Source organism: Rhinopithecus bieti, unplaced genomic scaffold, assembly GCF_001698545.2.
Source record: "Rhinopithecus bieti isolate Rb0 unplaced genomic scaffold, ASM169854v2 scaffold_5982, whole genome shotgun sequence".
In the NCBI taxonomy this organism is placed as follows: domain Eukaryota; kingdom Metazoa; phylum Chordata; class Mammalia; order Primates; family Cercopithecidae; genus Rhinopithecus; species Rhinopithecus bieti.
The window spans coordinates 1771525-1798456 of record NW_016805132.1 but is presented as its reverse complement, the minus strand read 5'-3'; the positions used below and the strand labels follow the sequence as shown (position 1 = coordinate 1798456).

The following is a 26932-nucleotide window of genomic DNA, read 5'->3' as shown; positions in this document are numbered from 1 at the left end:
CGCCCGGCCACATGATCTTATTTTAAAAGAACAGTGCTATAGAAGAATTTACACACCAGATTCCCTGAAAGCTAAAGTATTGTTCTATAAGTTACACTTGAAGCAGTCTGCTCAGTGTGTAACCACAACTGATTTTATAAAAAATAACTTACCATTGATAACCTGGAAGGTGGACTACTTGTAAGTGGCTGGTGTTTACTGATTAAACCATGGAAGTTTTCATGATACCCAAGAATGTTGCTGAAACTGATGCATTTGAAAGAGCTGTTGAAATAATGCAGAACTTTGGTTTTATAAGAATCTACTCATGTTTTGAAAGTATTTAACTATGTAGACCACAATTATAGAAAGCTCAGTAATGCTGCTAATGACATTTGTAAACTATATCTGTAATGTAGTGCAATATTTTTATATTTCACTGGGAGAGGCAGTAGAGACATCATAGTTGTACTTTAGTGCAAGCGGGGGAACACTCCAAATAGCCTAGAGTATAGTAAGGTATAAAGCTTCAATGAAAAAGCTGTATTATATTACATTACTGATGTAATCTTGCTGCCATGCTATGTATCAATAGCTAAAAAATAATAAAGACTACCACAGAAAACAAGAATATCTTCATTTAATGACATCTTCAAAAAAGGTGATTGCTACATCTCTATGGAATTATCTTCTGGTATAATTTGGCCATGCAGAAAAGCATAACAAAGTCCACTTTTCCTAAACAAAATTGCTGTTTTGCAGACTGCCCCAAAACATTTTTTTACTATTGTTTCCTTATGGATTATCAAGTTTATGGGTTTTCTTTGGCTATGTATTAGTAATTAGACTTTAATTTTCTACGTTAGTGTTAGCTGAATGAATGGTTTGGTTTAGACAAACTGAGCAACATTTTAGCATCATTAGCAATCATAATAGGCTGTATTTCTTCATATCAAGCCTTACATTCAATATCAGAAGTACTTGAAATAAGTGGCTGTTTTGTGATGCTGGGAGGAGAAAACACAACCTAAAATTTTTGAGGGGTACTATCAAGTTCTAAATATATAGCTGAATTTTTTAAAAGCAATTTGGAAATATTTGGCTCTTACTAATAAGGTAAATAATAAAATCTTAAGTTCCCTAAAAGTGAATAAATTTTAAATATCTACTTTTAAAATACTTCTTCTAAATTGACATAACAGCTTTTCTTACCAAAAAAAAAGGGGAGAGGTTCCCCTAATTCCTTTTGGGCCATAGATCCCCTTTTAAGATCTGATTAAAGATGTGGACTTTCACCACAGGAAGATACCCATTGGCACACCATTCAAAATGTATCAGATTTCAAGGGTTTTACGGAACTCCCCTGGGTTTATGTCAAATGGGTGGATATTACAGCTATTTTCATCAGGTATGGTTATTTGTTGACAACCAACAGGACAGCAGTGTTTATAGATGCAAGGATAACTTACTGGATTTTTTCCACATTGAATGTGGCTAGTTACATATCTCAATTTAAAATAAATTATAGGAAGCCAAGAAAGTATGGTCAAGCTAACCCGGAGTGGCTTTTACCTGATTCCTACAAGCACAGAAGAATAGTTTTTAATTAAATATCCACAGTCAAAATGATACCTTATGTATTTTATTCCAACAACATTTGGTTTATGAAGGAATACAAACAGGCACAAAACATGATTCAGAAGATTTATTAAGTAAACTTGCTAAAATATGGACAGATGCACTTAGCAGTCAAACAGCTGAATATTCATTGCTACCTCATTCAGGTTTTTGTATCTGTATTGCCGGGTACGAACATCAAAACCACCTCTGTTCAAAAAATAAATGTTCAGAGAACTGTATGTTATTCTGGTACTTACATTTTTTTTAAAAAAGCCTCTTTTCAGTCTTGCTAACCAAGAATATTAGTCATATTCTATTCTATGACTTATAATTTTTTCCCCAGGTACAACCTATCTTTTGCTCCCAAAGCAGTTCCGAAGGTTTTATTTATATTTTATCTTATCTTGAGGGACCAACAGCAGGCATACCTTTGCCAGGCCTTCTTGCAGAAAGACACAGAGCCATAAAGGCAAAAATAAAATTGCAATAAAGTATACGGTATTGGGGGCAGGGAGAGCCAGAAACCCTCAAAGAGAACCAATTTGTAGCAGTTCTTTTTTAAGGCTCTACCGCTGTAGAAGTAAGTAACTAGCCTGCCTTTTTAGCCATATGAGAATTTCCTCCAGAGCCATCTTCCAAAGTAGCAGACTTGGCCAAGTTGACCAATGCCAAATAAGTGACTTGGAAGTTTGTTTGCTTCAAACGCACTGCACTTGGAAACCAGACTTGAAATAATCGAAGCCCCACAGAAAAGCTTCATGAAACAAAGGAAGTGTTACTTTCCTAGAGAATAAGAAGGTCACCAAGATTGAGGAGTCTTTGTTCTAAAGTTCTTTGCTCCTTGATGTCCAAGTTAACACAAACACAATCTTAGCTTAACAAAACTAAGTAATTTTTGTTTGTGATTATAGAACTGCAGGATTAATAACTATTATTAGAGACATTCCACACTGCACACTCCAGTCGTATCTCTTAACAAAACGACATAAATTGACAATGTTCACTAACAGTATTTGCTGTTACACTGAAAAGGCACATCAATGTTGTCATGCTTAGAAAAATACACGACACTGAACACTGGATGATATAGTTAGCACATACATTTTAGATGTTCCATTTTCTTTTCTGCCTGATCACTATTATTTTTACTTCTTAATATATGATTCAAGACATAATTTCATTCCTCATTTTCATTTAAAAGTTGTCTTCACATTGATGTGAACAACTTTCAGGAGTCTAAAAAATCATAGTTTCAGACAACCTAAAATAAACATATTCCTAGAAAACACTTGGATGATCTGCAAACAGATCAAAGATATAGTCAGATATTAAAGTCAGAGCAGCTGTTTTAGCCTCTTGTTTCTTTTCTAAAACTTGAAGTAGATGGCGATTAACCTTATCATGTTTAAACAACCTTGACAGTGAAAGGTACATGTACCCTCAGTTTTCTTTCATCCAGTAAGACAATCAAGTATGCATCTTAAAGGGAAAGCTTTTAGTTCATAACAATATGTTTGGTTGCTTTTCTCTGCTTTCAAAACATTTACTATTTTTCCCTTATTGGCTTTAGTGTTTGCTGCCAACCAGATAACATGTTAACATACAATTTACAACTCTCTTCTAGGTAGGTGATTACATAGGAAACTAACGCCAGCTAAGATTTATGGATTCAAAAGATAACTGACACAAGTTCTTGTCCTCTACACTTGAGAGAACTAGCTCTTTAACTCATAAATATATTGGTAGTAACTACAAGTTAAATAACACTCATTCGGTGTCACTATATAACTTGCTGTCTTACTTGATTCTGTTTTCAGACTTCATTCTAGTTTCTCTTTGTTGGAAGAGTCTGAGATAATGTATGCTTTAATTTTAAACACTCATTACCAATATGATTTTTGCCCAAATGTTTGCTAATGTAAGTTAAAAAATTATATTTGGTTTGGATTCAAATATTTATAGATTTACACAGTACCTATTTCATCAAAATATATTGTATGATATTTANAAAAGATAACTGACACAAGTTCTTGTCCTCTACACTTGAGAGAACTAGCTCTTTAACTCATAAATATATTGGTAGTAACTACAAGTTAAATAACACTCATTCGGTGTCACTATATAACTTGCTGTCTTACTTGATTCTGTTTTTCAGACTTCATTCTAGTTTCTCTTTGTTGGAAGAGTCTGAGATAATGTGTGCTTTAATTTTAAACACTCATTACCAATATGATTTTGCCCAAATGTTTGCTAATGTAAGTTAAAAAATTATATTTGGTTTGGATTCAAATATTTATAGATTTACACAGTACCTATTTCATCAAAATATATTGTATGATATTTAATAAAATCAAATACATAAAATAAAGTTTCAACACTATTTATACAAACCCCTAGAAAAGCTTCTTTTTCTTTATAAGGCTGTTGGCAATCGACCATAACCATGGAAAAGAAATAATAACCTTTGGTTTAACTCTTTCACCAGGGATGGATGGTATGACTAAGACAGTTCTGGATGAGTCGTGTCACTGGAAACACTGTTTTATACAATTAAACACTTGGACGATTTTTGAGGGTCTCAGTCACTTTCAGATTCTTCATCATCACCTATTGGATAGGACTGGATATTATTCTGAGTGTACATTTTTGTTTTAATAGGGCAGTTGTGATCCATGAGAATAGCCTAAAAGAGAGCAAAGTGCAAGTATATTAACTTCTTGTTTCATAAAGGTAAGATGGTTTTAACCTACTGTTTTTAAGGACTATTAGTTTGAAAGCTATGTAGTATTATTTGCTATTAACCAGGCATTTGGAGCAATCGCCAGACACCTGACCTAAAAGACCTGTAGTTCTACACTCTAAAAATTCCAGGCAATTGGAGACAGCAGAAGTGGTCGCTGCAGTATTTTCATTATACCTGTCGGGCCATAAGTCCACTGTGGGAACTTATACTCTATGAAGCAAGGGATAGGCAGGTTAGGTTTGTTATACTTAGAATCTTGGAATTGGGGCATGGGGATCCTGGAGGTCACCCAGTCCAACTTCTGTTTACAGACATCATTGTGGCAACACACCTTGAAAAGATGTGCTCTCTCCTTAATGAAAGAAGCCCTCACATGTGAGAAATGTACCTAAGTCTGGACTACAACCCGTTTCCATTGTTTGCATTCATGAATCTGGTTCTGATATCTTTTTCTTTTTTTGTTTGTTTGTTTGTTTGTTTGAAACGAAGTCTTCCTTCATCAGCCAGGCTGGATCGTGGTATTCTGATCTTGGCTCACTGCAACCTCTACCTCCTGGGTTCAAGCAATCCTCCCACCTCAACCTCCCAAGTAGCTGATACTACAGGTGTGCACCATCACACCTAGCTACTTTTTTTGTATTTCTAGTAGAGACAGGGTTTCACCATGTTGGCCAGGCTGGTCTTAAACTCCTGACTTCAGGTGATCCCCCCTCCTCAGCCTCCCAAAGTGCTGGGACTACAGACATGAGCCACTGCACCCGGCCAGTTCTGGTATCTTCACAGGCTGCCCTTACAATCTTTTGTTGTTGTTTTGAGACAGAGTCTCACTCATGCCATATTGCACTGGTGCAATCTCAGCTCACTGCTGCTTCCCGGGCTCAAGCCATCTTTCCACCTCAGACTCCTGAGTAGCTGTGACTACACGCATATGCCACCAAGCCTGGCTAATTTTCAATTTTTTTTTTTTTTTTTTTTTTTGGTAGGGATGAGATCTCACTATATTGCCCAGGTTGCTCAAACTCCTGGGCTCAAGTGATCTTCCTGCCTCAACTTCCCAAAGTGGTAGGATTACAGGTGCAAGTGACCATGCCTGGCCCCCAATCTTTTAAGACCATATTATCATGGCCCGTTAGATTTTTTCTCAGGCAAAACATGCTAGAGCTACTATTTTTTCACACATGTGATTTCCTCCCCAATCCTAGCTGTCCTCTAGCTTAAATATATGATTTTTTCAAAATCCTCTTCTGATGAGCATGAAACGCTCATGCCCTCCTTTATTGTTACTGAAAATTTAAAACTGACAAAATGTGCTGCTCTGCTTTCAAACCAGATTGTCAAATAAGTATTTGCTTATATTTGATAACACAGCTGGCATTTATCATGCCAAGAGCATGCTAAGCATTTTAGAGAAAATACATCACAATAACCCTCTGTGGGAGGTGAGAAAACAGGCACGGAGCAGTTAAAGAATTTGACTGAGCGGTGTACAGCTAGGATGGGGCAGACAGGAGCCGCTTGCAGCACTCCATGGTAGGTAGACGAACACAGAGGACGGCAAGGGGGCATCATGTGCAAGTTTTCTCCATGTGAACTACTCCCCAATATTTTCTTTTGCAGTTGGCAAATCTAAATAGATAAAAATGTATCTGATGTTGGCCTACTGCAACCCATCTTGTCTGTTAGCTATTACTCCCAGCTCTTGTCCCCAGATAAGACTCCACTCAGTGCTTAACCCATTTATCATTTCCCAAGACATTCTCCAGTGATCTGTGTAACATGTGAAGATAAGGACTTCCTTGACCCTCTAAGTTAGGCTGCCAGCTCAACCTGTCAGCTTCTAACTTAACTGTTTCTTTTTATGCTGCTTGCCAAGTGAATTGATACTTGTATTCAATAAAGAGCTCAATTTTTAAAATAATGGCGGCACTAGACTTGGTACACCAGGACCGTTCTCCCCACGTAACACAAAGGTTTAACCCCCCTAACAATAGATGTCTCATCTCCCCAAGATTAATGATTCTCAAGGAAATGTAGGGGTGGAGAGATGGAGCAGGTTAAAACATGAAATTTGACAATGGTCCTCACGTGACAATGGTGTCAACAAACTTTGAGAAACACTGCCCTAGTTACATGGCATTATCTAAGACTATAGCACTGTCATCTGGCTGACAACAGCTGACGGGACACCTATTAGGTGTTGCATGCCCTTAAGGTCCTATCCCAGCATCTTTGTTACCTCCCTGCACGGACAAGAACAGGGACTCCAGGGTCCCGGGTGGAGTGCTCACTTCTGGTTCAGTGCCCAGGGAAAGCTACCCTGTAGAGGCGGGAGTTGAGGTAAACTTTGAAAGATGGAAAAGATTTGGACAGCAAGGGAGGTGGCAATGAGTAAAACATGAGTTATTTACCAAGCAGGACACTAAGTAAGCCACCCTGGCCACCACAGACGTCTGCTGAGGAAGCACCGTGAGATACCAGTTGGGACACCCAACTGGAATGCAGGGCATGGGGCCTCGATCCTTGCATGGCCCTCAGGCAGGCAGGTCACCTTATAAAGAACGGTCATCACTACCTTATTCCTAATTGCCTTCCATCTCTTGGCTCATCCACATTAGACTTGAATGTATGAATATGTCATTTTAAGGACCCCGGAACCTAGGACTGGGCACATGATATGAACGCAACAAAAAAACTGCACTGCAGGAAAAGCAGTTCAGTCAGACTGATTATTTGGCATCATGCAGACTTAACTGACCAGCGTTTGTCAATTCACCCAAAACATATTTATTAACAGCCTGTTTCAGGTAAAGTTTTCTTCCTTTAAATGTTCTGTAGCCTTTAAAACCTAGCTCGCTGGCTTCCAAACCTCTCTTGAAAGATTTATTGTGCAATAATTGTACTTTAAAAAAAAAAAAAAAGGTATACACAATTAAATAAGCCAGGTGGCATGTAATGTTTCCAAAGTGCCATGAAGAAAGGCATGAACAGCATCAAGCAGGTCAGTCAGGTGCCCGGGGAACAAGCAGGGTGGACACAATGCAGGGAGGTAAATTAAACCTGCTCTCCACACACTGCTGTGGTGAGGAAGGTGTGTTCGACTCGCAGCCGAAGAGAAAATCAATAGGAGGGGATTGGCATTTGAATTCAGAGCAAAGCCCACTTACTGAGAGGTGAGCCCCAGCCCCTCCAAATGCCTGTTTCATGAGTTAGGATCTCCTAAGTGGTAAAAACAAACAAATAAACATGGTGGACCAAATGAAAAGTAAAAGTAATACAAATACAAAGCTGGGGTAGTGAACCCATAAAAGCATTAAAAGATAAGAGTGCCAGTCTTCGAGATTTTGATAGGTACCGGGCCTTCTGAGTAGGCAAGTTTTATTCTCTTTAACATAACTAGAAAAGCAATGATGGTTTTGCACCCACTATTTAAATGCCTGCAAAGGGGCAAATTCTACAAACAACTTATAATATGCAGAATGCGGTCTATCTCAGCAGCCTCCGGCCACCCCATCCTTGCCCCACCCATGGCATCCAGAAAACAGAGCTGTTGCTGGAAGGGCTTTATGGAACAACTATCAGAGCCATCCAGGAAAAGAAAGCTGCAATCCTCAAACCACCTAATTTCTTGTCTTGGCAACAATTAGAAACTTCAAGAGTAAAATTAAGAAGCATGCCTTGTCTTTAAAAATAATTCTTCAACCTGGAAAAACAAATCCACAACACAGCTCTTCTCAACTGGGAACTTTGAGAGTGAAGCGCTACCATGTAACTGTCTTATAACACAATTTTCCTCAAATGGTAATGCTGATATTTCCTGTATGCAGAGGGACTTGAGTAACAGGTTTTTTTCTCCACCTATACTGATAATGCTGATTATAAAAAATGGAAATCCAGTAAACCAAATGGAAGACAAACTCACATGCTCATAAACTAGTTCATGATTCTATCCCTGGTGATCCATTAAAACAGCATTATATCTTACAATATAAAACAGCTTAAGTCCAAACACCTTGGTATAAGGATGCTGTCTAATGGAAGAATGATTTGCTAAGGGTCATATGCCTTCTGGCCCTCACATCCCCCAGCATTTGGCAACTGCTCATCCTGAATGCCAGCACTTGTCTGCTCTGAGGTTTCTCAACTGCATGGTCATTGATTCTTCCTCCTCCCTCACACACTGCTGTCCTGCCTGCATGCCACCTTATCATTAGGTGCTGTCGGCCGCCACCACTGGCTTCCTGCTCTGCTTACACAATGAGTAGGCAGCAGCTGCTAGTCACCACTCTCAAATGTCACCATTAGGCCAGTCGAATGGCATCCGACGTGATGCCTTCAATTATGGGCATCGTTGATGGGCAGCAAGATGCACGCCTTCTCAAGTTTTTAATGATTTATCTTGCTAGGTGCTTATTAAGGATTGTAACATCTTGCAGTGAAAGTGGCTTTCTGGAAACCTATAATTCTTACCGTCTTGCCTTTCAGGACCGTCTCTTCCACTTCCTTCAGCATTTTTTTAAAAAATGAACTAAAGTATTCGTTTAAATTGGGAAAGAGGAGGGATATTGAGGCCCGCCTTCTGCTAGTCCTTCTGCAGAACACAGTGGTGGTTGGCTGGGCAAGCACCTTCCCTGCTCGTCCTCTGACCTCATTCATTTCCCAAGGCCACAGATAAGCCATCAGGCTGCCGTTCGCAAACGGACATCACAACAGCCATTGGTGTTGGCCGTCTTGGCAAGAGGAGCCCATTCATCTGTTTTGGGGTCTGTATAGCAAAAGGAAACTCTCACATCACAGAGGAGGAAAAAGGGAGAAAATTCAGGTATTGCTGGACTGACAGGGAAGCCAGAGAGTTAGATAAGCAGGAAAGAGTTGGGTGATATTGGAAATAGGAACACACTCTTTGAGCCACAGGGCCAATCACTTTGTTGGGATTCTTCCATTTAATCCTCACAATCCTATAAGGTAGACGTTATCATTTCTCCATGCAACAGAGGAGGAAACCGAGACTCATAAGCCTCTACATAGTGGGGCCAGTCTGGCTCCCAGGTCCATGCTAGCCCTAACTATCTCCCAAGAGTCTTCAGTCTCCTGGGCTACAGGAGGATTTGTAAGTGATTTTATACACGCGCGCACACACACGTATACACACATATCTACTTTTTTTTGGTCAAAAACATTGAGAGTAACCTCCATTCAGCCTTAAACTGTTATCGTGGCAACAGAATGGCAGTTTGCAGTTGTGCTGAGAATTTTCTGACTCCATTTGAGCAAGGTATTGTGCTAGGGTCAGCCAAGCAAAGATGCATCTGGAATTTACACACCCAAGCTGGAAAGCAGGTGTCTTCTAAGACAGGTCTGAGAAAGTGATGTGGTTTTCAGAGCTGGGGAAGCATCTAAGCAAGTGGAAGGAAGGACAAGGGGATAGCTTCTGAGTTATTTCCACAGCACCTTCCATACCTTTTCCATGAGTCAGATGGGCCATGCATTACTCAAAAGTGTCTAGTTAAATCCTATTTAAAATAAAGGGCACAAGGCCAGTGCCCAGTGCTTGATATATTTTAAAATATGTGGAATGAATTAATGAATGTAAAAAAACACCCAAGATAAACACAGGCTGCACATAACCTTATTTTAAGGTTTGTCTTTAAATCTCCTTTTGGGGAAAACCATCAAAGGGCAGTTCAGGAAATGCCAAAGCATTAAGATGCATTCAGTTCCACTGTCAGAAAGACCTTCTGATGCACTTCCGGGAGAACATTACAAACAAACCTCACATCTATTCACAAACACAAAAATGCATGTCCTCTTGTTCACCTCATTCATCCTTAATCCAAGACACTCTCCTTTCCTCTAGACAAGTACCTATCAGCATTTGCTCTTTTAAAAACTGGCAACGCCAGATAAGAAAGATGATCAGAAACACTGAGCTTCTACTTGCTGGGTAAGGTAAATACCTTAGAAAGGTTAAAATGACTCATGCATTTCAAAATTCAAATTTTGAATCAATTAATTTGAACTTTTTCAAAAGAGGGATGCTTTATACTCTACATCTTGCCTATGGTTGTAATTTTGGTCATAAAGTTATAAATTAAATGGTTCTATGTGTTCACATATACTCCAAAGTGCACACACAATGATTTTTCCATAAAAACCATAAAATCATCTCCAAAATCCTACATACAGTAAAGACAAGACAGCAACTATTACTGAATGCTGTAAGTGTTATGAGAAAAGCAATAGCACCACAAATGGCTAACCCTGGGCATGAGTACAGGAGGCAGAAAGATTGTGTCCAAGATGTTCAAGAACCATAGAAAATCAAATTGAATGATTCTAGGTTTATGCTTGGTCAACAAAAGAGCAACACTGATGCTCATCTATGTACAAAAATAATTTCATTCTCCCAGTTTATAAACATAAGCTTGAAAGAAATAACTCTCACAGTAATAAAAAAATAAAAGAAGTAACTGCTCTATGTGGTACAAACTAAAAGGAATTCTCACCATTTTGTTTGGAGGCTTTAGAATGAAACCACGAGGAAGCTATCAGGAAGGCCATGGTAAAATTACCAAGAAATGCTCACTGCATCCTAAATTTTTCTTACCATTTTTTCTTCTTTGGCAGGTGGACTTCGAAGAAAAAAGCAGAGAGGGGCAAAAAGAATATCAATTATCCCAATAATTGTCATGAGCCATGGAAATCCAATTGCCTTTGCAATAGCACCACCAGCAGAAGGACCTTTCGGGAAACAGAGAATTAGATAAAGTTCTTTCCAAATGTCTTGTAGACTGAAAAGATGCAAAGATTTAAATAATTTTAGTAGACATTATCCGTTGTGTATTGAGGGAAAAGGTTGTTATGAAAAGTCAATGTCCTTACCTATAGCATACCCCATACAAAATGCCACATCTGCAATGGCATACACGCTCCCATAGACGGACACGTGCCGCAGGTCGACGAGGTAGCCCATGATGGGCATCATTGACGAATCCACCATTCCTGAGGACAGTCAGGGAACACAGTGTATAGCAAACAGATATAAACTCAAAATGGGCTACATATCAGGGACTGTGCCTTAAACTCACGACCCTGCCAGCTCTTCCCCTTCTGTCATCGCCACCTGCAAGTCTTGGGGTGATACTAATCTTTGAGTAGAAAGAATGAAGGAAGCCTTTTCTGACCCCCCAGAGGAGGTCAGGTTCGCCTCGCATACAGATGTTCTCTCACAGCGTCATCTCAATTGTCATTCATTCTTCAATTCTTTGCTAAATGCCCAACTCTTCTGTTGGTTTTGTTCACCCATATCCCCAGCACTTGTACATATTAGGAAGCAGCAAGCACCATTTCAATGAAAGACATTTTCCTCATCTACCTGCCACTGACACATGTGGAGGGGAGGGCACCAACCTCTGAGTCCCTGCCAGTGTGTTCACAGACACTGGCTCACAGCAGCCAATCATGAGCATCCCCATTTTACAGATGAGGAAACCAATATTCAGACAAGCGAGGTTTGACCACACTCACTGAGCCCGGGGAGTCTGAGCCAGGAACTCTGAACACACACCCTCTTTACGCTACCTGCTCCCCACTATTCAAGAGATGAGATTCTAATGCTGGTCGTGGTTGTGGCTGGGGTATATGTCTGTATATATGTGTGTGTGTGTGTGTGTGTATTTATGTATATGTTATATGTATGTGTGGTATGTATGTTTGCATGGTCTATGTGTATGCCGTTTATTTGTATATATGTATCTGTTATGTATGTGTGTGTGTGTGTGTATGTATTGTTTTGTGTCTGTGTGTTGTGTTGTATGTGTGTCGGTGCATGTGCGTGTCATGTGTTATGTGGTGGGTGTATGGTATCTGTGGTGTGATTGTATGCATATGTGTGCATGTATATTTGTGTTATGTGTGTATGTTTATGTGGTGTATGTGTATGTGTACGACTGTGGTCAGTGAGTGTGTGTGTGTGTGTTGTGTGTGTGTATGAATGTGTATGTGTGTGTATGTATGTGTGTGTTTTAGCTAACTTCTTTCAGTTTACACACTCATACACACACAACACACACATACACACTCATACAACACAGACACAGACACACATATATACACACACACATACACCCCCACATAAACACACATACACACATAACTTCTGATCAGTGCCAGATGATCTCTCAGACTCCTTGGACTTCTGGGGCGTTCTGGTCCCCCCTATTATTCTCCACCTTAGAAACACCCATAGTCTAAGCGTGTGGCCCAGGTGTGACCGGGAGCCAGAGGTGGGTCAGGCACGCAGGTGTGCTTAGTGGCGAGGGACAAGTGAACCAGAAAACAGCAAAGCAGGAAAGCACCAAAAGACGCAGGCCAGGGGCCCATTCTGCCAGGCCTGCAGAATGGCAAGGGGAGCTGCCAGAGGACTGGGCACCCTCCCCAAAAAGATGGGCCATCCAGACAGTGGAGGACAAGGGGAGGCAAGGCAGAGGACAGGCAAACAGTCACCTGAGAAGGACCTGGAGTACCATACTGGGTTCTACCCCAGCCTCAGCAGCCTTCTACCATCTGTCCTTGGTGAAAGCTGTGCTGTGCCACTGTACCACTCAAAGGTTACGTTCCTGCTTCTACAGGGGTGGACTGAGCACTTACTTTTATCATGATCAATTGGTATATTATAAATAAGAGATAAAAGTATACCATTCACTCAAAATAGTGACAAGGTTTTTCCTAACATATTATCGTTCTTAACATTCAAAAGCCCATCTCCTTGCCTATGGAAATTCCTGCAGCACAGGTGGTCATCAACACATTAGTCTGCTTTGTCTGTACTAAAACCTCTTCAAAATATATATGTGAAGCCTTTGCCCCCAGCCTCATGAGAAGTCCTGCTCACAGGGAGGAGCTCTGTGCGAAAGATTCACTTATTTGCCCAGCCCCAGCAGTGGAGCATCAGTTTCCTTCTGTAAATATCAGCTTTTAAAAAATACTGGTTTTCAGGAAATAAATGACTACTGCATAGAAGCAGATGTCTTTACACAGAGAATCGACAGGCTGTAATTTAGCTAAGCTGCCTGCAGCCTCCTTCCAAGATTCTAGAAATTTAGGTTGAGGAACTACAGTCTACCAGAGGAAGAAGAACCCTTCCCAGTGGAAAAGCGGTTTTAAATGTAGGCACAAGGTTCGTGTGACTTACCAATTGCAAAACCAACTCCAAAGTTCGGAGCTATGAGTCCATAAATGTTTTTCGCAAATGGAATCTGTAAGAGAAAATAAATGTTAAGCTAAAATAACAAGAGTTCCAACTCTAAATCATCTCAGAAAGTCCTGAACTTGTTTTTTCTCTGGGCATGGTACGCCTGTTCCCTTCTGAAGAAAAGAGGAGGAAAAGGGGTGGAGTTTGTGAAGAACCAGACCCTCCAAATCTTTGAAAGTCAAAACTTGAGACAAGTTTTATGGCCACCATGAAAAACTTGTCACCGGTATATGTGAATGATCAGCCTACTCCACCCTCAAGTTTTGACAAGAACAAGTAGGCCTCATGAGGGACGGATATTGGCTATTGGTGGAAGAGATTTTATTCTAGAAAAACATCTTTTTTGCTATTGTTTCAGGTTGGTTGTCCTGAAGTGTTTAAGACACTGTCAAGCTGAAGATGATGCAGGGGAAAGTTAAACATAAAGTGTGAAATAAAACATTTTAAATAATTTCTGACATAAAATGAAAATACACTCCTTGGAAAGTCTTGTCCAAACATTTTTAAGATGATAAAAAATTAGAATACAATGAAAGCTGTAATAAAATATCAACAAACTCAAATGTAAAATGTTTCTTGGTGATTCACGGATCGTTCCCACTTGTCGAATGCCATCTTTTACTCACACACAAAATGCTGACTCCCACAATTATCATTCCTAGAAGAGCGCAAAGCCACCTATCAAAAGAAAAAGCACCATCAAGAAATGATCATTTGATTTTTTTCCAGTCCAAATTTTCAGTGGAAATCAAAACAATTACTTGTAACAGCGAAGGCAGAAACAACTTAGAATTTTTGGAAAGAACTACATTATTATAACAGAATGAGTGTTGTTTTCATATCATCTTACCTCCCCATTTTGTGTGCAAGTATCCCAAAAATATTGGTTCCAATGAGATAAGAGATACTAGCTGGCAAGAAAGCAACGCCTGTAAATTTATGAAAAGGAGAGCTTATCAGTGCTGATATCAGTCATATGTTAGAAAAACTAATAACTGTAGACACCACAACGTTGATTAGAGCAGATGAAATGAAGCTCCGGGGCCCACACCCCAGCAGCTAATATCCGGCGCCTGCCGGATCCGGTCTCGACCCACGTGGCTTATCCTCCACACAAAGCTGCTGAGAGACTCCAGAAATGAAAGTCCTTTCTCTATCAACTCCTTCATCTTGCCTCCATCTCTGGCTGGTGGTGGGCTTCACACGTGGGCCGATATGAACAGCTCCTGCCTGGGAGCTCGACACCTGCAACCTTATGTGTGATTTCATCCGACAGAAGACAGACGCAGTTATTGAAAGAATTAGGGAGCCATGAAATAAGCAAAAAGAAAAAAGTTAAAATTACCCCAAACCCCATCCATTACTCAGCTAATCACCACAGTCATTTTCCCCTGTAAGTTTATTTACATATACAAACATATTTATGTATGTTTTGATTTTCAAAAAAAAAAGGGGATTATACTCTATCCTGCTTGTTTCACTTAGCTTTACAAACATTTTTCTATGTCAGAAACATAAATGTCTACTTGGTCATTTTTTGTGGTTAAGTCAGACTTTCTTTTTTTTTTTTTATTGAGACAGAGTCTCGCTCTGTCGCCCAGGCTGGGGTGTAGTGGCATGATCTTGGCAACCTCTGCCTCCCGGGTTCAAGTGATTCTCCTGCCTCAGCCTCCCGAGTAGCTGGGATGACAGGTACGCGCCACCATGCCTGGGTAATTTTTGTATTTTTAGCAGAGACTGAGTTTCAACATGTTGGCCAGGCTGGTCTCAAACTCCTGACCTCAGGTGATCCACCGGCCTCAGCCTCCCAAAGTGCTGGGATTACAGGCATGAGCCTCCACGCCTGGCCTCCTATCCAAGTTTTAATGCTCTCCCCATAGAGGGCACCTGCATCCCCCAGGTTCTGATGTGCCCAGGGTGATTTCCTGCTGGTGGTGGCAGCAGTGGCCTTGAACATGTCCTCCGCATTGAACAGAAAGGTCTAGCCATATCAGACCCAGCTTGGCTACCAGGAGAATTGTCCACATCATCTCTGTCTGATCCTCATCCATTATTAGAACCACAGGACAATCTCTTTATGAGGGACTGCTTTTCAAACTCCTAGTGATTTTAGCATTTTTTCCTTGAAATCAGATATACTAGACTTGATTCTAAGCCTTGCTCACACATAGTAAAACTTACTTTGTTCTCAGTCAGAGGACTGCATAAGTGAGACATGCAGGTAGATATCAGATGACGGAGTGCCTGCTACACTCACAATGCATGGGGCCTGGAGGTCCTTCTCATCCCAGCAGCTGGCCACACACTCACGGGCAAGTGTGATCTTGTCTCTTTAGGATAACGCACAACTGTCTACCACCAAACCCAGAAACAGGCTGAGTCTTCCAACACAGCAGGGACTTCCAAATAAATGGCTCCATGAGCTAAATCCAAAACCAGATCATTCTAGACATGGGGGTTCTGGGAAACACTAATAAAGAGCAATCTCATTTCATTTTCCAGGGAATTATTTCTGTCATGTTTAGCAATATATGGTAGTCAAATAATTGTTCAGTGTAATCTGATTGAGCAAACATTTACTGACAGCCATGTGCCCAGCACAGCACTGGCCTGCAGCAAAGACAGTGACAACGTGATTCTCGTCCTGACGCAAGTGTTTTGAAGGAAAGAAGCAGATGACGTTTAAACTGTGACCTGGCCAAGTGAGGCACATAACAAAAACACAGGTGCCGTGCTCTGGGGACCTGGAACTGCGTCTGGCCAAGCTCCGCAGAGCAGATGGTATTTAAACCCGGCCTCAAAAGCTGTGTTGTAGTACTTCCTACCAGCTCTAGAGACTGTTGGTCCGGATAGTAAGATATCATGACAACCTTTGTCTCATGATAAGAATCCCTGAGGGCCAGGTAGGTATAAATGAATAAAACAAGCAAATTGCAAGCAAAAATAACAGTGCAGATACCATGATAAAGAGCCACTGACATTCAGCCTCAGTGTCAGAGAAAGAAAATGAAAAATGGAGGGAAGAGAGATCTGTGGCGACCCAGAGGGCCCAGACTCCATCTAGAAGGCAGACGCCTCTCTCTGTGGCCATTCACTCCCCTGAGGGACTGCAGTTCCAGTGTTGGAAGATCCTGTTTGTTTTTTAAGATGGAGTCTCAATGGAGGCTGAATGTCAGCGGCTGTTGCCTGGGCTGGAGTGCAATGGCACCATCTGGGTTCACTGCGACCTCCGTTTCTTGGGCTCAAGTGATCCACCTGCCTCAGCCTCCCAAAGTGCTAGGATTACAGGCATGATCCACGCACCCAGCCTGAGCAAGAATTCTTTCTAGGGCTTCTCCCGACTCAGTGAGAAAAGTGTTGGCTGTGACTGGCCTGCAACAGTGCCCTGGGCCATGGCAGGAACCCTCCCTTCTGCGGGGCGATGCTCTTCACGTATCTCTGCTCACACCAGAAGGTTCACCGAAGGGAGAGCTTCTATCACCCCTTGTGATTTTGGTACAACCTGGCTTCAGCCACGGCCTTGGCCAGTCAGTGAGGGAGAGGCTCTGGTCGTCACGAAGCCTGCGGGGAGCTGAGCTGGCCGTCCAGCCCCGGAAGCGAAGGTGGAAATGAGTCCCTGGGTTTCCTCCAAGCTCCAGATGATCCCTCCCTGAATGAAGGTCAAGGGCTCGGCCTAGAACCAGAATAGGGGCAATGGTCTTCCCTGTGCTATGGCAGGCTTAGGAGGATCCTGAGTCCTCACATCCCAGAGCCACAGAAGGCTGGCATTGCCTCTTGTCTTCTGGTACAGGCCTGTTTCCTACCCTCTATCCCACTTCGCATCCCCACAGCTCACTAAAGACAAAGGGGCTGGAAGAACCAGAAGACAAGAGCGTGGCTCCATCCTTGTCTGAGGCCTGTGCCCAGGGCCTCAGCTTCCCTCTGGGGACTTGTAGGCCTCACCCCGAACTGTCAGTCTCTAAGTCTCAAGGTGTCCGGAGAGGCCATCTGACCTAGAACTCAGGTATAGAGAAAACACCAGGAAATTATTCTTTCTCCACCCACTCAAGCCCAGGGCTTCCCCTCAAGTGGCAGATGAGGAACTGGGGGGGCAGGCTGGCAAGGGAGCCACGTGGAAGATGGGTGGGCTGCCATCTTTACCGCCCCTAAAAAATGTGGCCAAAAACAATGCCTTCAGCAAGAGCAATCCTGCGTCACCCATGCAGCTAATAAGATTGTTTGCTCTGACTTCAAATATCATAGTTTTTCTCCAGAAACAGTGAGGGGAAGCATAAAGGCAGAACAGCCTCCCTTTCACCCTGGACTGGAGCGGGCTCACAGAAGATTCCTGAACACCAGAGGCTGGGCTGCAGGGGCAGCTCCCTGCCCTCAGCACTGGGTCCTCTGCACTGCGTCGCTTACAGTACCCCATCTCCAGGCTCAGGGAGCCATGAGATGAAAGCTACAGAGACCTAGGGAAGGTGGGGTATTTCCCTGCTGCTGGTGCTGACACAGGAGGCAGGTAGAGAAACCCGATTCTCTTGAAGACAGACATGTCTATCTCTGGGGCCAATGAAAGGAGGAACCTCCGTGGTGGAAATGTGCAGCAAGCTGGTTGAGTGAACGTCTGGCACCGGTGATAAGCCCCACACAGCAATCTGATGAGATCCAGGCAGCCTGCACTCTGCTATCTGCCCCTGATGGCCCACAGCTTCTGGCTGACTTTAAAGATTTTATAAAGAAAGCCTCAGGCTTTGTCTGAAGAGGATGAGCACAAAACATCTTAAGTGTCCTGCACATGGCCAGGACACATTCAAAGAGGATGAGAATTCAGCTAGGTGACTGAGAGACCCAGTTCACGCCTGTAATCCCCACACTCTGGGAGGCTGAGGCAGGAGGACAGCTTGAGCCTAGGAGGTTGAGGCTACAGTGAGCCATGATTACACCAGTGCACTCCAGCCTGGGCCACAGGACGAGACCCTATCTCTAAAAATAAATAAACAAATAAGAGCTTCTCAGCTCAAGAGTGCATGCAAAGTCAACACAGCAGCTCAACTCAGCAGTGCACACCCCACCTGGACAGTGGGCACCTCCTGAAAACACCAAGAGACCCATATCACCTCAAGGACCAGAGGGAAGAAAAGCTGGGAAACGGTCTCTCCAGCGTCAGCAGTGGGTATAAGCAACAAGGCGGGAGGGTGTCTTCTCATCTGCTATTTGTTGACTTGGTGTCAGATCCAAGTCCACCCCTCCTGCCGAGCGGCAGGCCTTCTTTAGGAGCTCTGAAGGTCTTTGGGCTTCCTCTTTTATCTTAGCTGCTGGGGAGTTCAGAGCTAAATTTTCTGCCTAAGAAACATTCTTGTTTAGTTCCAAGAATCCTTCCTTCTTCACTGAATACCTCTTCTGATGTCAGGCTTGGTTTGGGTTTTGTTTTACGACACAATTCACGTGGTTTAAAAATGCACCCTTTAGGCCAGATGCAGTGGCTCACGCCTATAATCCCAACACTTTGGGAGGCCAAGGCGGGTGGATCATGAAGTCAGGAGTTCAAGACCAGCCTGGCCAAGATGGTGAAACCCCGCCTCTACTAAAAACACAAAATTAGCTGGGTGCAGTGGCAGGCACCTGTAATCCCAGCTACTCAGGAGGCTGAGGCAGGAGAATTGCTTGAATCCGGGCAGCAGTGGTTGCAGTGAGCTGAGATCGTGCCACTGTACTCCAGCCTGGGCAACAGACTGAGACTCCATCTCAAAAAAAAAAAAAAAGAAAAATTCAATTTTTGACAGTGCACGGTTCAGTGATGTTTAGTGTATTCACAGAGTTGTGCAACCATCATCACCATCTGATTACAGAACATTGTCACCATCCCACAAAGAAACCTCACACCCCATTAGCTGTATCTCTCCATCTTGACCCCCTCTCCCCCGGCCATTGGGAACTTTTTAGGTATTGTTCGATGAAAGAGCATAGCAACTCAATGCAGAACCCAAAGACACTGGTACTCAGGCCAGGTCAACTGCAGAGAGGCAGGCAGAACAGGGAAAGTCTAAGCCAGGGGGCAGCTTCTGGCAAGACATTGCCCTTCCCCAGGGCTGGATGCCTGTGAGAGAATAAGGTCACCCGAAGAAAGGTTGGGGACACTGAAAATGTCTACTTGATTCAGAACTGAGAGTCTCCATCTGAAGCTATCCACACGTACCTTGAAAGAACTATAAAAAGCACATAAATCTCTAGGAAGGACCGTCGATAAATTCTTAAAGAAAAGCTGTGTGGGGAGGACTAGCCTTCCAGATATGCAACCACATTCTAAAGCTACAGTAACTAAACAGGAAAGGCAAGTGAATCAATGGGGTGAAAGAGGAAATCCAGAAAGAGAGCCAAGAACTTGTGGTCCTTGAGAAAATGATGAGAATGGGAAGAATCAGATCCACTACTTCAGAAATGGCCCTAGGACAACTGGCTGGCCATACAGGGAACAAAACTACTAGGTTCCTACACATGCCTTGGGACAAAATAAATTCCATATAGGTTCAAGATTTTAATGTGAAAAACAAATCAGAAATGTACTAAGGGAAAACATGGGCAATTTAAAAAATAAGCTTGGCATGGGAAAGGCCTTTCTGAGCTTGACTTGATATGACAATGACATTAAAGGGAAGCCTGCTAAACCTGACTAGTGGCATTTTAAATATTTGAGTGGCTAAAAAAAAAAAATCCATTCAAGAAAAATCCATAAAGTCAAAAGACATAGAACAATATGAGGGCAATATCTATAAAACATGTGGTAATAGATTATTATCTTAATACATAAAGAACACATAAAATCAGTAAGGACAAATAACTCCATAGAAAAATGGGCAGAGTATATTCATAAGAAATTCATAGTAAAAGAAATACACATGGCTAATACACATATGAAAACACGCTCAATTTCACTCATAAAGAATTTGTGGCTGGGTGTGGTGGCTCACACCTGTATACCCAACAATTTGGGAGGCCAAGGCAGGTGGATCACCTGAGGTCAGGAGTTTGAGACTACCCTGGCCAACATGGCAAAACCCCATATCTACTAAAAATACAAAACTCAGCCAGGTGTGGTGGCACGCACCTATAGTTCTAGCTACTGGGGAAGCTGAGGCCACGAGAATCGCTTGAACCCAGGAGGCAGAGGTTGCAGTGAACCGAGATCGCACTACTGCACTCCAGCCTGGGCGACAAAGTAAGACTCTGTCTCAGAAAAAAAAAAAAGAATTTGTAAAAATAAATTAAAGTGAGGGCCAAGTGCGGGGGCTCACGCCTATAATCCCAGCGCTTTGGGACAGGCATAAGCCACCACACCCAGCCTGCCATATGGTTTCTAATGGCAAACACTGGAACTGTTAGGGAAGCAGAAGTTACGCCATTTTAAGCTCAGCTCCATCTTACAACTAGCAAAGCACATTCCTTGCCAGTTATGACCCATAGTCATGAGATGTTTAGAGGTTAAGGAAACAGCCTAAAGATACGTACAAGGACACTCTCCTACAACAGCAGAAAGTCCAGATGTGCTTTCTGAAGACGCCCTGATTTGTTTCTAATAACAGAGTTGTTTCTAATAAACTTGTCTCTTCTACTGTGTTCTGTGACATGCCTTGAATTCCTTCCTGAGTGATTTCCAAAAACTTTAACTTGGGGTCTGGATTGAGACCCCTTTTCTGGCAACAGAATGAGCTCAAATGCCCAATAATAGGTACTGACTCAGGATTTCAATAGTTATACATTGTTTTATTTTAACAATAAAACAATATGCAACCATTAAAAAGAATAAAGGGTTTCCAGTTAAACACGGCAGATTGAATCTATAGGTTTTTCTCCACTCCCACCTCAAAGTCCATTTAAATGCTAGCAAAGAAACAGAAGAAAATTCTAGACACACAGCCCACCCTCCTCCCACCCCCATACCTTCCTGAGGACAAACAGTATGGGAGAGGAAAAGGGACAGTATGAGGAAGAAGCGAGCAGAGGACACCACAGAGAATGCTGGGATCTTCCATCTGCACATGGTGAGGCCAGAAAAAGGCATAAGCCTTTGTGCCTCACAGCCAGAAAGGAATTGAAGCTTCAGGTACTGTGAAGGTGGGGCTGAGAGAAGGGGCTGTCAACACAAAAGCAGGAGGAGAGGTTGTGTTAAGAGCAGTGGGACCCCCAGCACTCCAGCCTTCACCCTGGCAGGAGACAGTTTCTCTAGAGAAATTAACCAGAATGGTTCAGGGACCCCAGGCAGCATGGCAACCGGGGCAACCAAAGAGGCTGAAACAGGAAAATGGTGTGAGGGTGTTATTGCAATAACAACCACCTCACCAAAAAACCCCCAAACACTCAGGGTATACACAAAAGGCTCTTTAAATTTAAGATATGATAGCACCAATTTTAAAAACTCAATAGGCAGTTTAAAAGATGAAGATGAATAACTCAAGGGAAAGGGGGAAAGACAAGAAATTACAAGAATAAAAGTAGGGAGTCTAACATTCAGCCAACTGGAGTAAAAGAGGAGAGAAAATAGGGGGATTCATTAATAATACAAAAAGTCTCCCTGGAATTATAACATGGGGTTCCCCAAGTGAAAGGGCTGATTAAGCAAGTATTCAGCCCAGTGAAGGAAAACAGACCCCACTGCGAATCATCAACGTGGACTTTTATAACCTAGAGAAGAAGTAAAGGTCCCTCAGGATCCTACAAAGGCTCAGGAATGAGGGCAACACTGGCCTCCCCCACAGCAACCCTGGACGCTAGAAGACAACAGAACAGTGGCCTGAAAACTCCCAAGGAAAATGATTTCCAACTAAGAATTATACACGCAGACAAAGTCAACCAAGTGTAGGATGAGGGTAAAATATCTGCAACTATGCAGGGTCTCAGAGACCTTCACCTGCCACGCACACTCTCTCAGGAAGCTGTGGGAGGCTGTGCTCTACAATAATGAAGTCAGTCAAGGGCAAGGAATACGGGAAACAGAAGAGAGGCACAGAAGATGCTGGGGTGATGGGAAAGGAAAGTCTAGACCGAAGACCTAGGACAGACATCCACAAACGAGCCAATACGCAGAAAGGTCAGGTTTGCCAACACTTGACTGCATTTGGAGAACTTTTCACCTTTGCCGCCAGAAACTTTGGTGGATATATTCATAAACACTACATAAAACATTAGAAAATGAAAGGAGAAGGCAACAACTAACTCCAGGAAAAATAAATTTGCAAAAAGAAAGGAAATTAATCACAGTCCCCTAAATAGCTCAGTCAGCTGTGAGCAATAATTACCCAGTCACACTAATGTCAGTGCTGAATGCCAGTCTAACAAGAAGCTGTAATGCAATTATTCGGGGAGGACAGAAGGTGGGAAAATGTGTGAGCTGGTTGTTTGATATTTACATGTGGTGCTGCAATAGCATTAAATAATCCCCATCTACTGTATTAGGAAGCTGGTGGACAATGTCAGAAATTGAAAAAATTTTTAAAAGGGGGTGTAATTAGCCAGGTGTGGTGGCGGGTGCCTGTAATCCCAGCTACTCGGGAGGCTGAGGCAGGAGAATCACTTGAACCCGGGAGGCGGAGGTTGCAGTGAGTGGAGATAGTACCACTGCACTCCAGCCTGGGTGACAGAGTGAGACTCTGTCTCAAAAACAAAAAAAAAGTCGGGGGTGTACACATATTATTAAGAGACATAAGGGCATCAGCAGAAGAAAGATCTAAAAGAGTTGAAGGTGATGGAATCTGAAGGGCTTTTGGGGAGCAAGAGGCATGGGAAAAAGACAGCTGTTTTTCCTTATAATTCTCTTATCTTTGACTTACAATTACGTACATGTGTAACTTTGATAAAAAAATAAAATTTAATTAATTTTAAAAAGTAAATCTACGTGTTCTGACATGGAAACACAGCCACAAAATTGCATGAAGGAAAAACAAGAGGTCACACAGTGATGTAAATGGCAAAATTCACTTGGTTGGATTTTTAGGCATTTCATGCAATAGGGTGGTAAACACAGAACCCTCTAGAAAAGACATAAAACCGTTAACAATGAATATCACAGGGGATGGGCTGGGGAGGGGAAAGATGAGCATGAAATTTAAAATGTTTTACTTCCTCAATCAGCATACTTTGATTTCATTATAATAAGCATGTATTACTTTTCAAAATTAAAAATACTTTTTAGGAATTAATCCTTTTAACAATTGGTTTGTTGTTAGTCTTTTTCACATAAATTCTATGGCTGTACAGTTAGTCCAGTTCCAAAACAGGGGAAGATGCTGACTGTACTTTTCCTCTCATTTCTGCCCAGATCTGATGTGTCTGTGTGAGTTCTGCACCTCTCAGGGATGATGGATAAACCAGAGAACAAACAGACCCCAAGGCTGCCCTAAGCAATGACCCCATTAAGAGTCAAACAGAAACAATCACTTTATCATCCCGGTAAGGGCAACTCAGCAGGGATGCCCTGGGAACAAACACTCTTGAATCAGAAGAGCCCACCCCAGTCCTTACCCAGCTGCCACTTTCGGGAACACATGGTCTCCATCATCCAGATGGGCAGGGCCGGCTCCAGCATGGCGATGCCCATGTTTGCAAAGCAGATGGAGCCTGTAAGGGAGGGAAGGGCTTTGTAGTGGCTTCTGCCTCCTCTCTCGTTTCCAGACACAGTTAGACTCTATGCGCCTACAGCTCAGATAACCGCAACTCCTACTTCCATTAAGTAAAGGATAAATCACATATCAAGAGGACAGCAAAGACTGTTTATCATCATTATCATCATCGTCGTCGTTGTCCTTATTTAAAACAGCTAGAATCCCAGAGACAAAGTTTGGACTGGAGGCAGCCCTAGAGATCCTTTGGTTTAACCTACCCAATTATGGTTTTATCAATGAAGAAAGGGAGCACAGTTTAGTAATGAAGTAGATTGCTTGGGGCCACACAGCAGCCAGGCCACTTCCAGACCACACACAGTCTAGGGGCAACCTGAGGCTCTCACATCTGTGTTTTACTGTGCAATAAACATGGGCATTTCTAATGATACCCTGAAACGCCAGAAAATCCAAGCAAGATCAGGTGGATTCAGTCCAGGCATGCCATCAGGGGATTTTCTTTTTTTTTTTTTTTTTTGAGACGGAGTCTCGCTCTGTCGCCCGGGCTGGAGTGCAGTGGCCGGATCTCAGCTCACTGCAAGCTCCGCCTCCCGGGTTTACGCCATTCTCCTGCCTCAGCCTCCCGAGTAGCTGGGACTACAGGCGCCCGCCACCTCGCCCGGCTAGTTTTTTTTTTTGTATTTTTTTAGTAGAGACGGGGTTTCACCGTGTTAGCCAGGATGGTCTCGGTCTCCTGACCTCGTGATCCGCCCGTCTCGGCCTCCCAAAGTGCTGGGATTACAGGCTTGAGCCACCGCGCCCGGCCTTTCATCAGGGGATTTTTCAAAAGTCAGCTGTACATAACGGCATCTATGCAAATATTCGTGATCACTCTGTTAATCAGAACCCTTTGTAAATATAGAACTATCTGGAAAAAGACCCACAGAACTGTTCTCCATTGTTCTGGGAACTTCCTGTGTTGTGCCTCTTGGAACCTCTAATTTGCTACAACAAATTCAAAGAATATTGTGCAATCGTGATGAAGGTGCACATATAATGAAGAAAGATCTGCTCATTCGATGTGACATTTAAAGGCAGAGCATATCAATGGCAGGACTCCCCTCCCACACACTGGGGGAGGGAGTTTGGCTGTCAACTCCCTCCCCCAGTCGAGGCTGCCTGGAAGTGTCAATGACAGTCCAGGAGTGCTGCGTAGCATCTTTGTGTCTCCTGTGAGCAAGGACTAGACAGTGAGGTTCCAGGGAAGCCCAAGACAGGACAGGCCCAGGCTGCAAAGCACTGCCCAGATGTGTGCAAGGTTCAGGGAGTCACATTTCTGGAGCCCCCATCCCTTACCATACCTCTTTGTCCCTACCTTGGATGCCAGGATTCCAGAAGCATCTGAGCTCTGGGATGCCCCTACATCTTGCAGATTTCACTGCATGAAGAAGTCACCATGCCAGCTCCATATCCCATTGGCCAACAAGCATGACAGACAGGGTCTTGGCCAGGGTTACTTACCTGCTGCCCTAATCAAATCCAGCAGCAGAAGGGTTAAACACAACCAGCCTGAGGGTTGACAAAGGCTGAACTTAACTACTGGTGCCCAGTTCTCCCAGGCGCCTTCCAGCCTACCTGTGTTAGGGAGCCCTGCTTAGACACATCTAACCCTAACTGGGTCCAGTGCTATAGTGCAGGCTGCCCCAGAAACCAACACGTCAGTATGCGGCCAGACCTTCTCCTGGCCTGACCCCAAGGGTCTGCTTACCTCGGTACTCAGGCCCAGCAGCACCTTCACAAGGCTGGTCCCTGGTTAGGCAGCCCAGGGCCTGCCAAAGCAGGCAGCCTCCTGCCACTGGGACAGTCTTGGGGAACAGTCCCTTGGATAGATGCAGACCATTATCCTTCCCAAGAGTTACAAAACCCCAGTGCTTTCTTTTAGCCCCTCTAGGCTGAAGCATGTCCTTTAGCCAAAGGGTGTTTGAGCGGCCTCCCTGTTTGCTCGACAGGGATGCTCTCTGCAAGAAGGGAGCCCCTCTGGTCCCTGTGGGGCTCTGCTGTCAGTTTCTATTCATACACACCAAGGTGAGTCAGACTGCCCACCTGGGACCCTTGCCATGAGGCCAAGGATTCCTTCCGGAAAGTTCAAGGTCAAACAATGATGGCCTTCCACGCAAACACAGTAGGCAAGCTTAGCTCCAAACAAACCCAGCCCGGCATCCCCTGGGACCCAGGCAGCTTTGCAGAGCCCAGCATACGCCATTTCGATTTTCCCCAAATAAGACAAAAAGGGCCTTGGCTGAGTGTCAGAAAGCAATGGTGGAAGAAAACCATTTCCTTTGACTTGTAGCCTCTTTGCCTTTTCTGTTTTTCTATGGCCCAACATTTCTAGCAGCAAAACGAAAATCAGGCCCAGCCATCCACCCCTGCCTCCAGCACGCGGCCATCACCTCGCATTGCCCTGACAGAGAAAATCCACAGAGCCCCACCTGCAGCAATGAGGATGTACGGGTCCTTCAGCAGCGTGGTTAGGGGTGTCCCCTTCTGACTCTGTCAAGAAAAAAAACATGCGTCAGAAGCATCACCATGCCCCCTTCCCCAGGGCTCTCATTCCCAGCCGCTTACCTCTGGCTGCACCCGGGACGGCTGGAGCACAAAGAGCTGAATAGCTAAAAAATAAAAATAAAAAAGACAAGCCCCTCTTCAGAAAGCAGGTGTGGCCCAAGCGCGTGCCGGCACGGATGCCAAGGTCACGGCAAGGTGCCC

At 43.3% G+C, this 26932-nt stretch overlaps 1 protein-coding gene across 1 annotated transcript in view; it reads right to left on the bottom strand.

Moving 5' to 3' along the window:
• Positions 1–3613: 3613 nt before the first annotated feature.
• Positions 3614–26932, bottom strand: part of SLC18A2 (solute carrier family 18 member A2) — a 37554-nt gene continuing 14235 nt past the window's right edge. The window contains exons 8-16 of the mRNA XM_017871271.1: positions 26792–26835; positions 26656–26716; positions 24090–24185; positions 14443–14521; positions 14219–14270; positions 13533–13596; positions 11222–11341; positions 10947–11080; positions 3614–4282 (exon numbers count right to left, since the gene is read on the bottom strand). Coding sequence (XP_017726760.1) covers positions 4178–4282; positions 10947–11080; positions 11222–11341; positions 13533–13596; positions 14219–14270; positions 14443–14521; positions 24090–24185; positions 26656–26716; positions 26792–26835 — 755 coding nt within the window. The 3' untranslated portion in view covers positions 3614–4177. The remainder of the gene's footprint in view (positions 4283–10946; positions 11081–11221; positions 11342–13532; positions 13597–14218; positions 14271–14442; positions 14522–24089; positions 24186–26655; positions 26717–26791; positions 26836–26932) is intronic.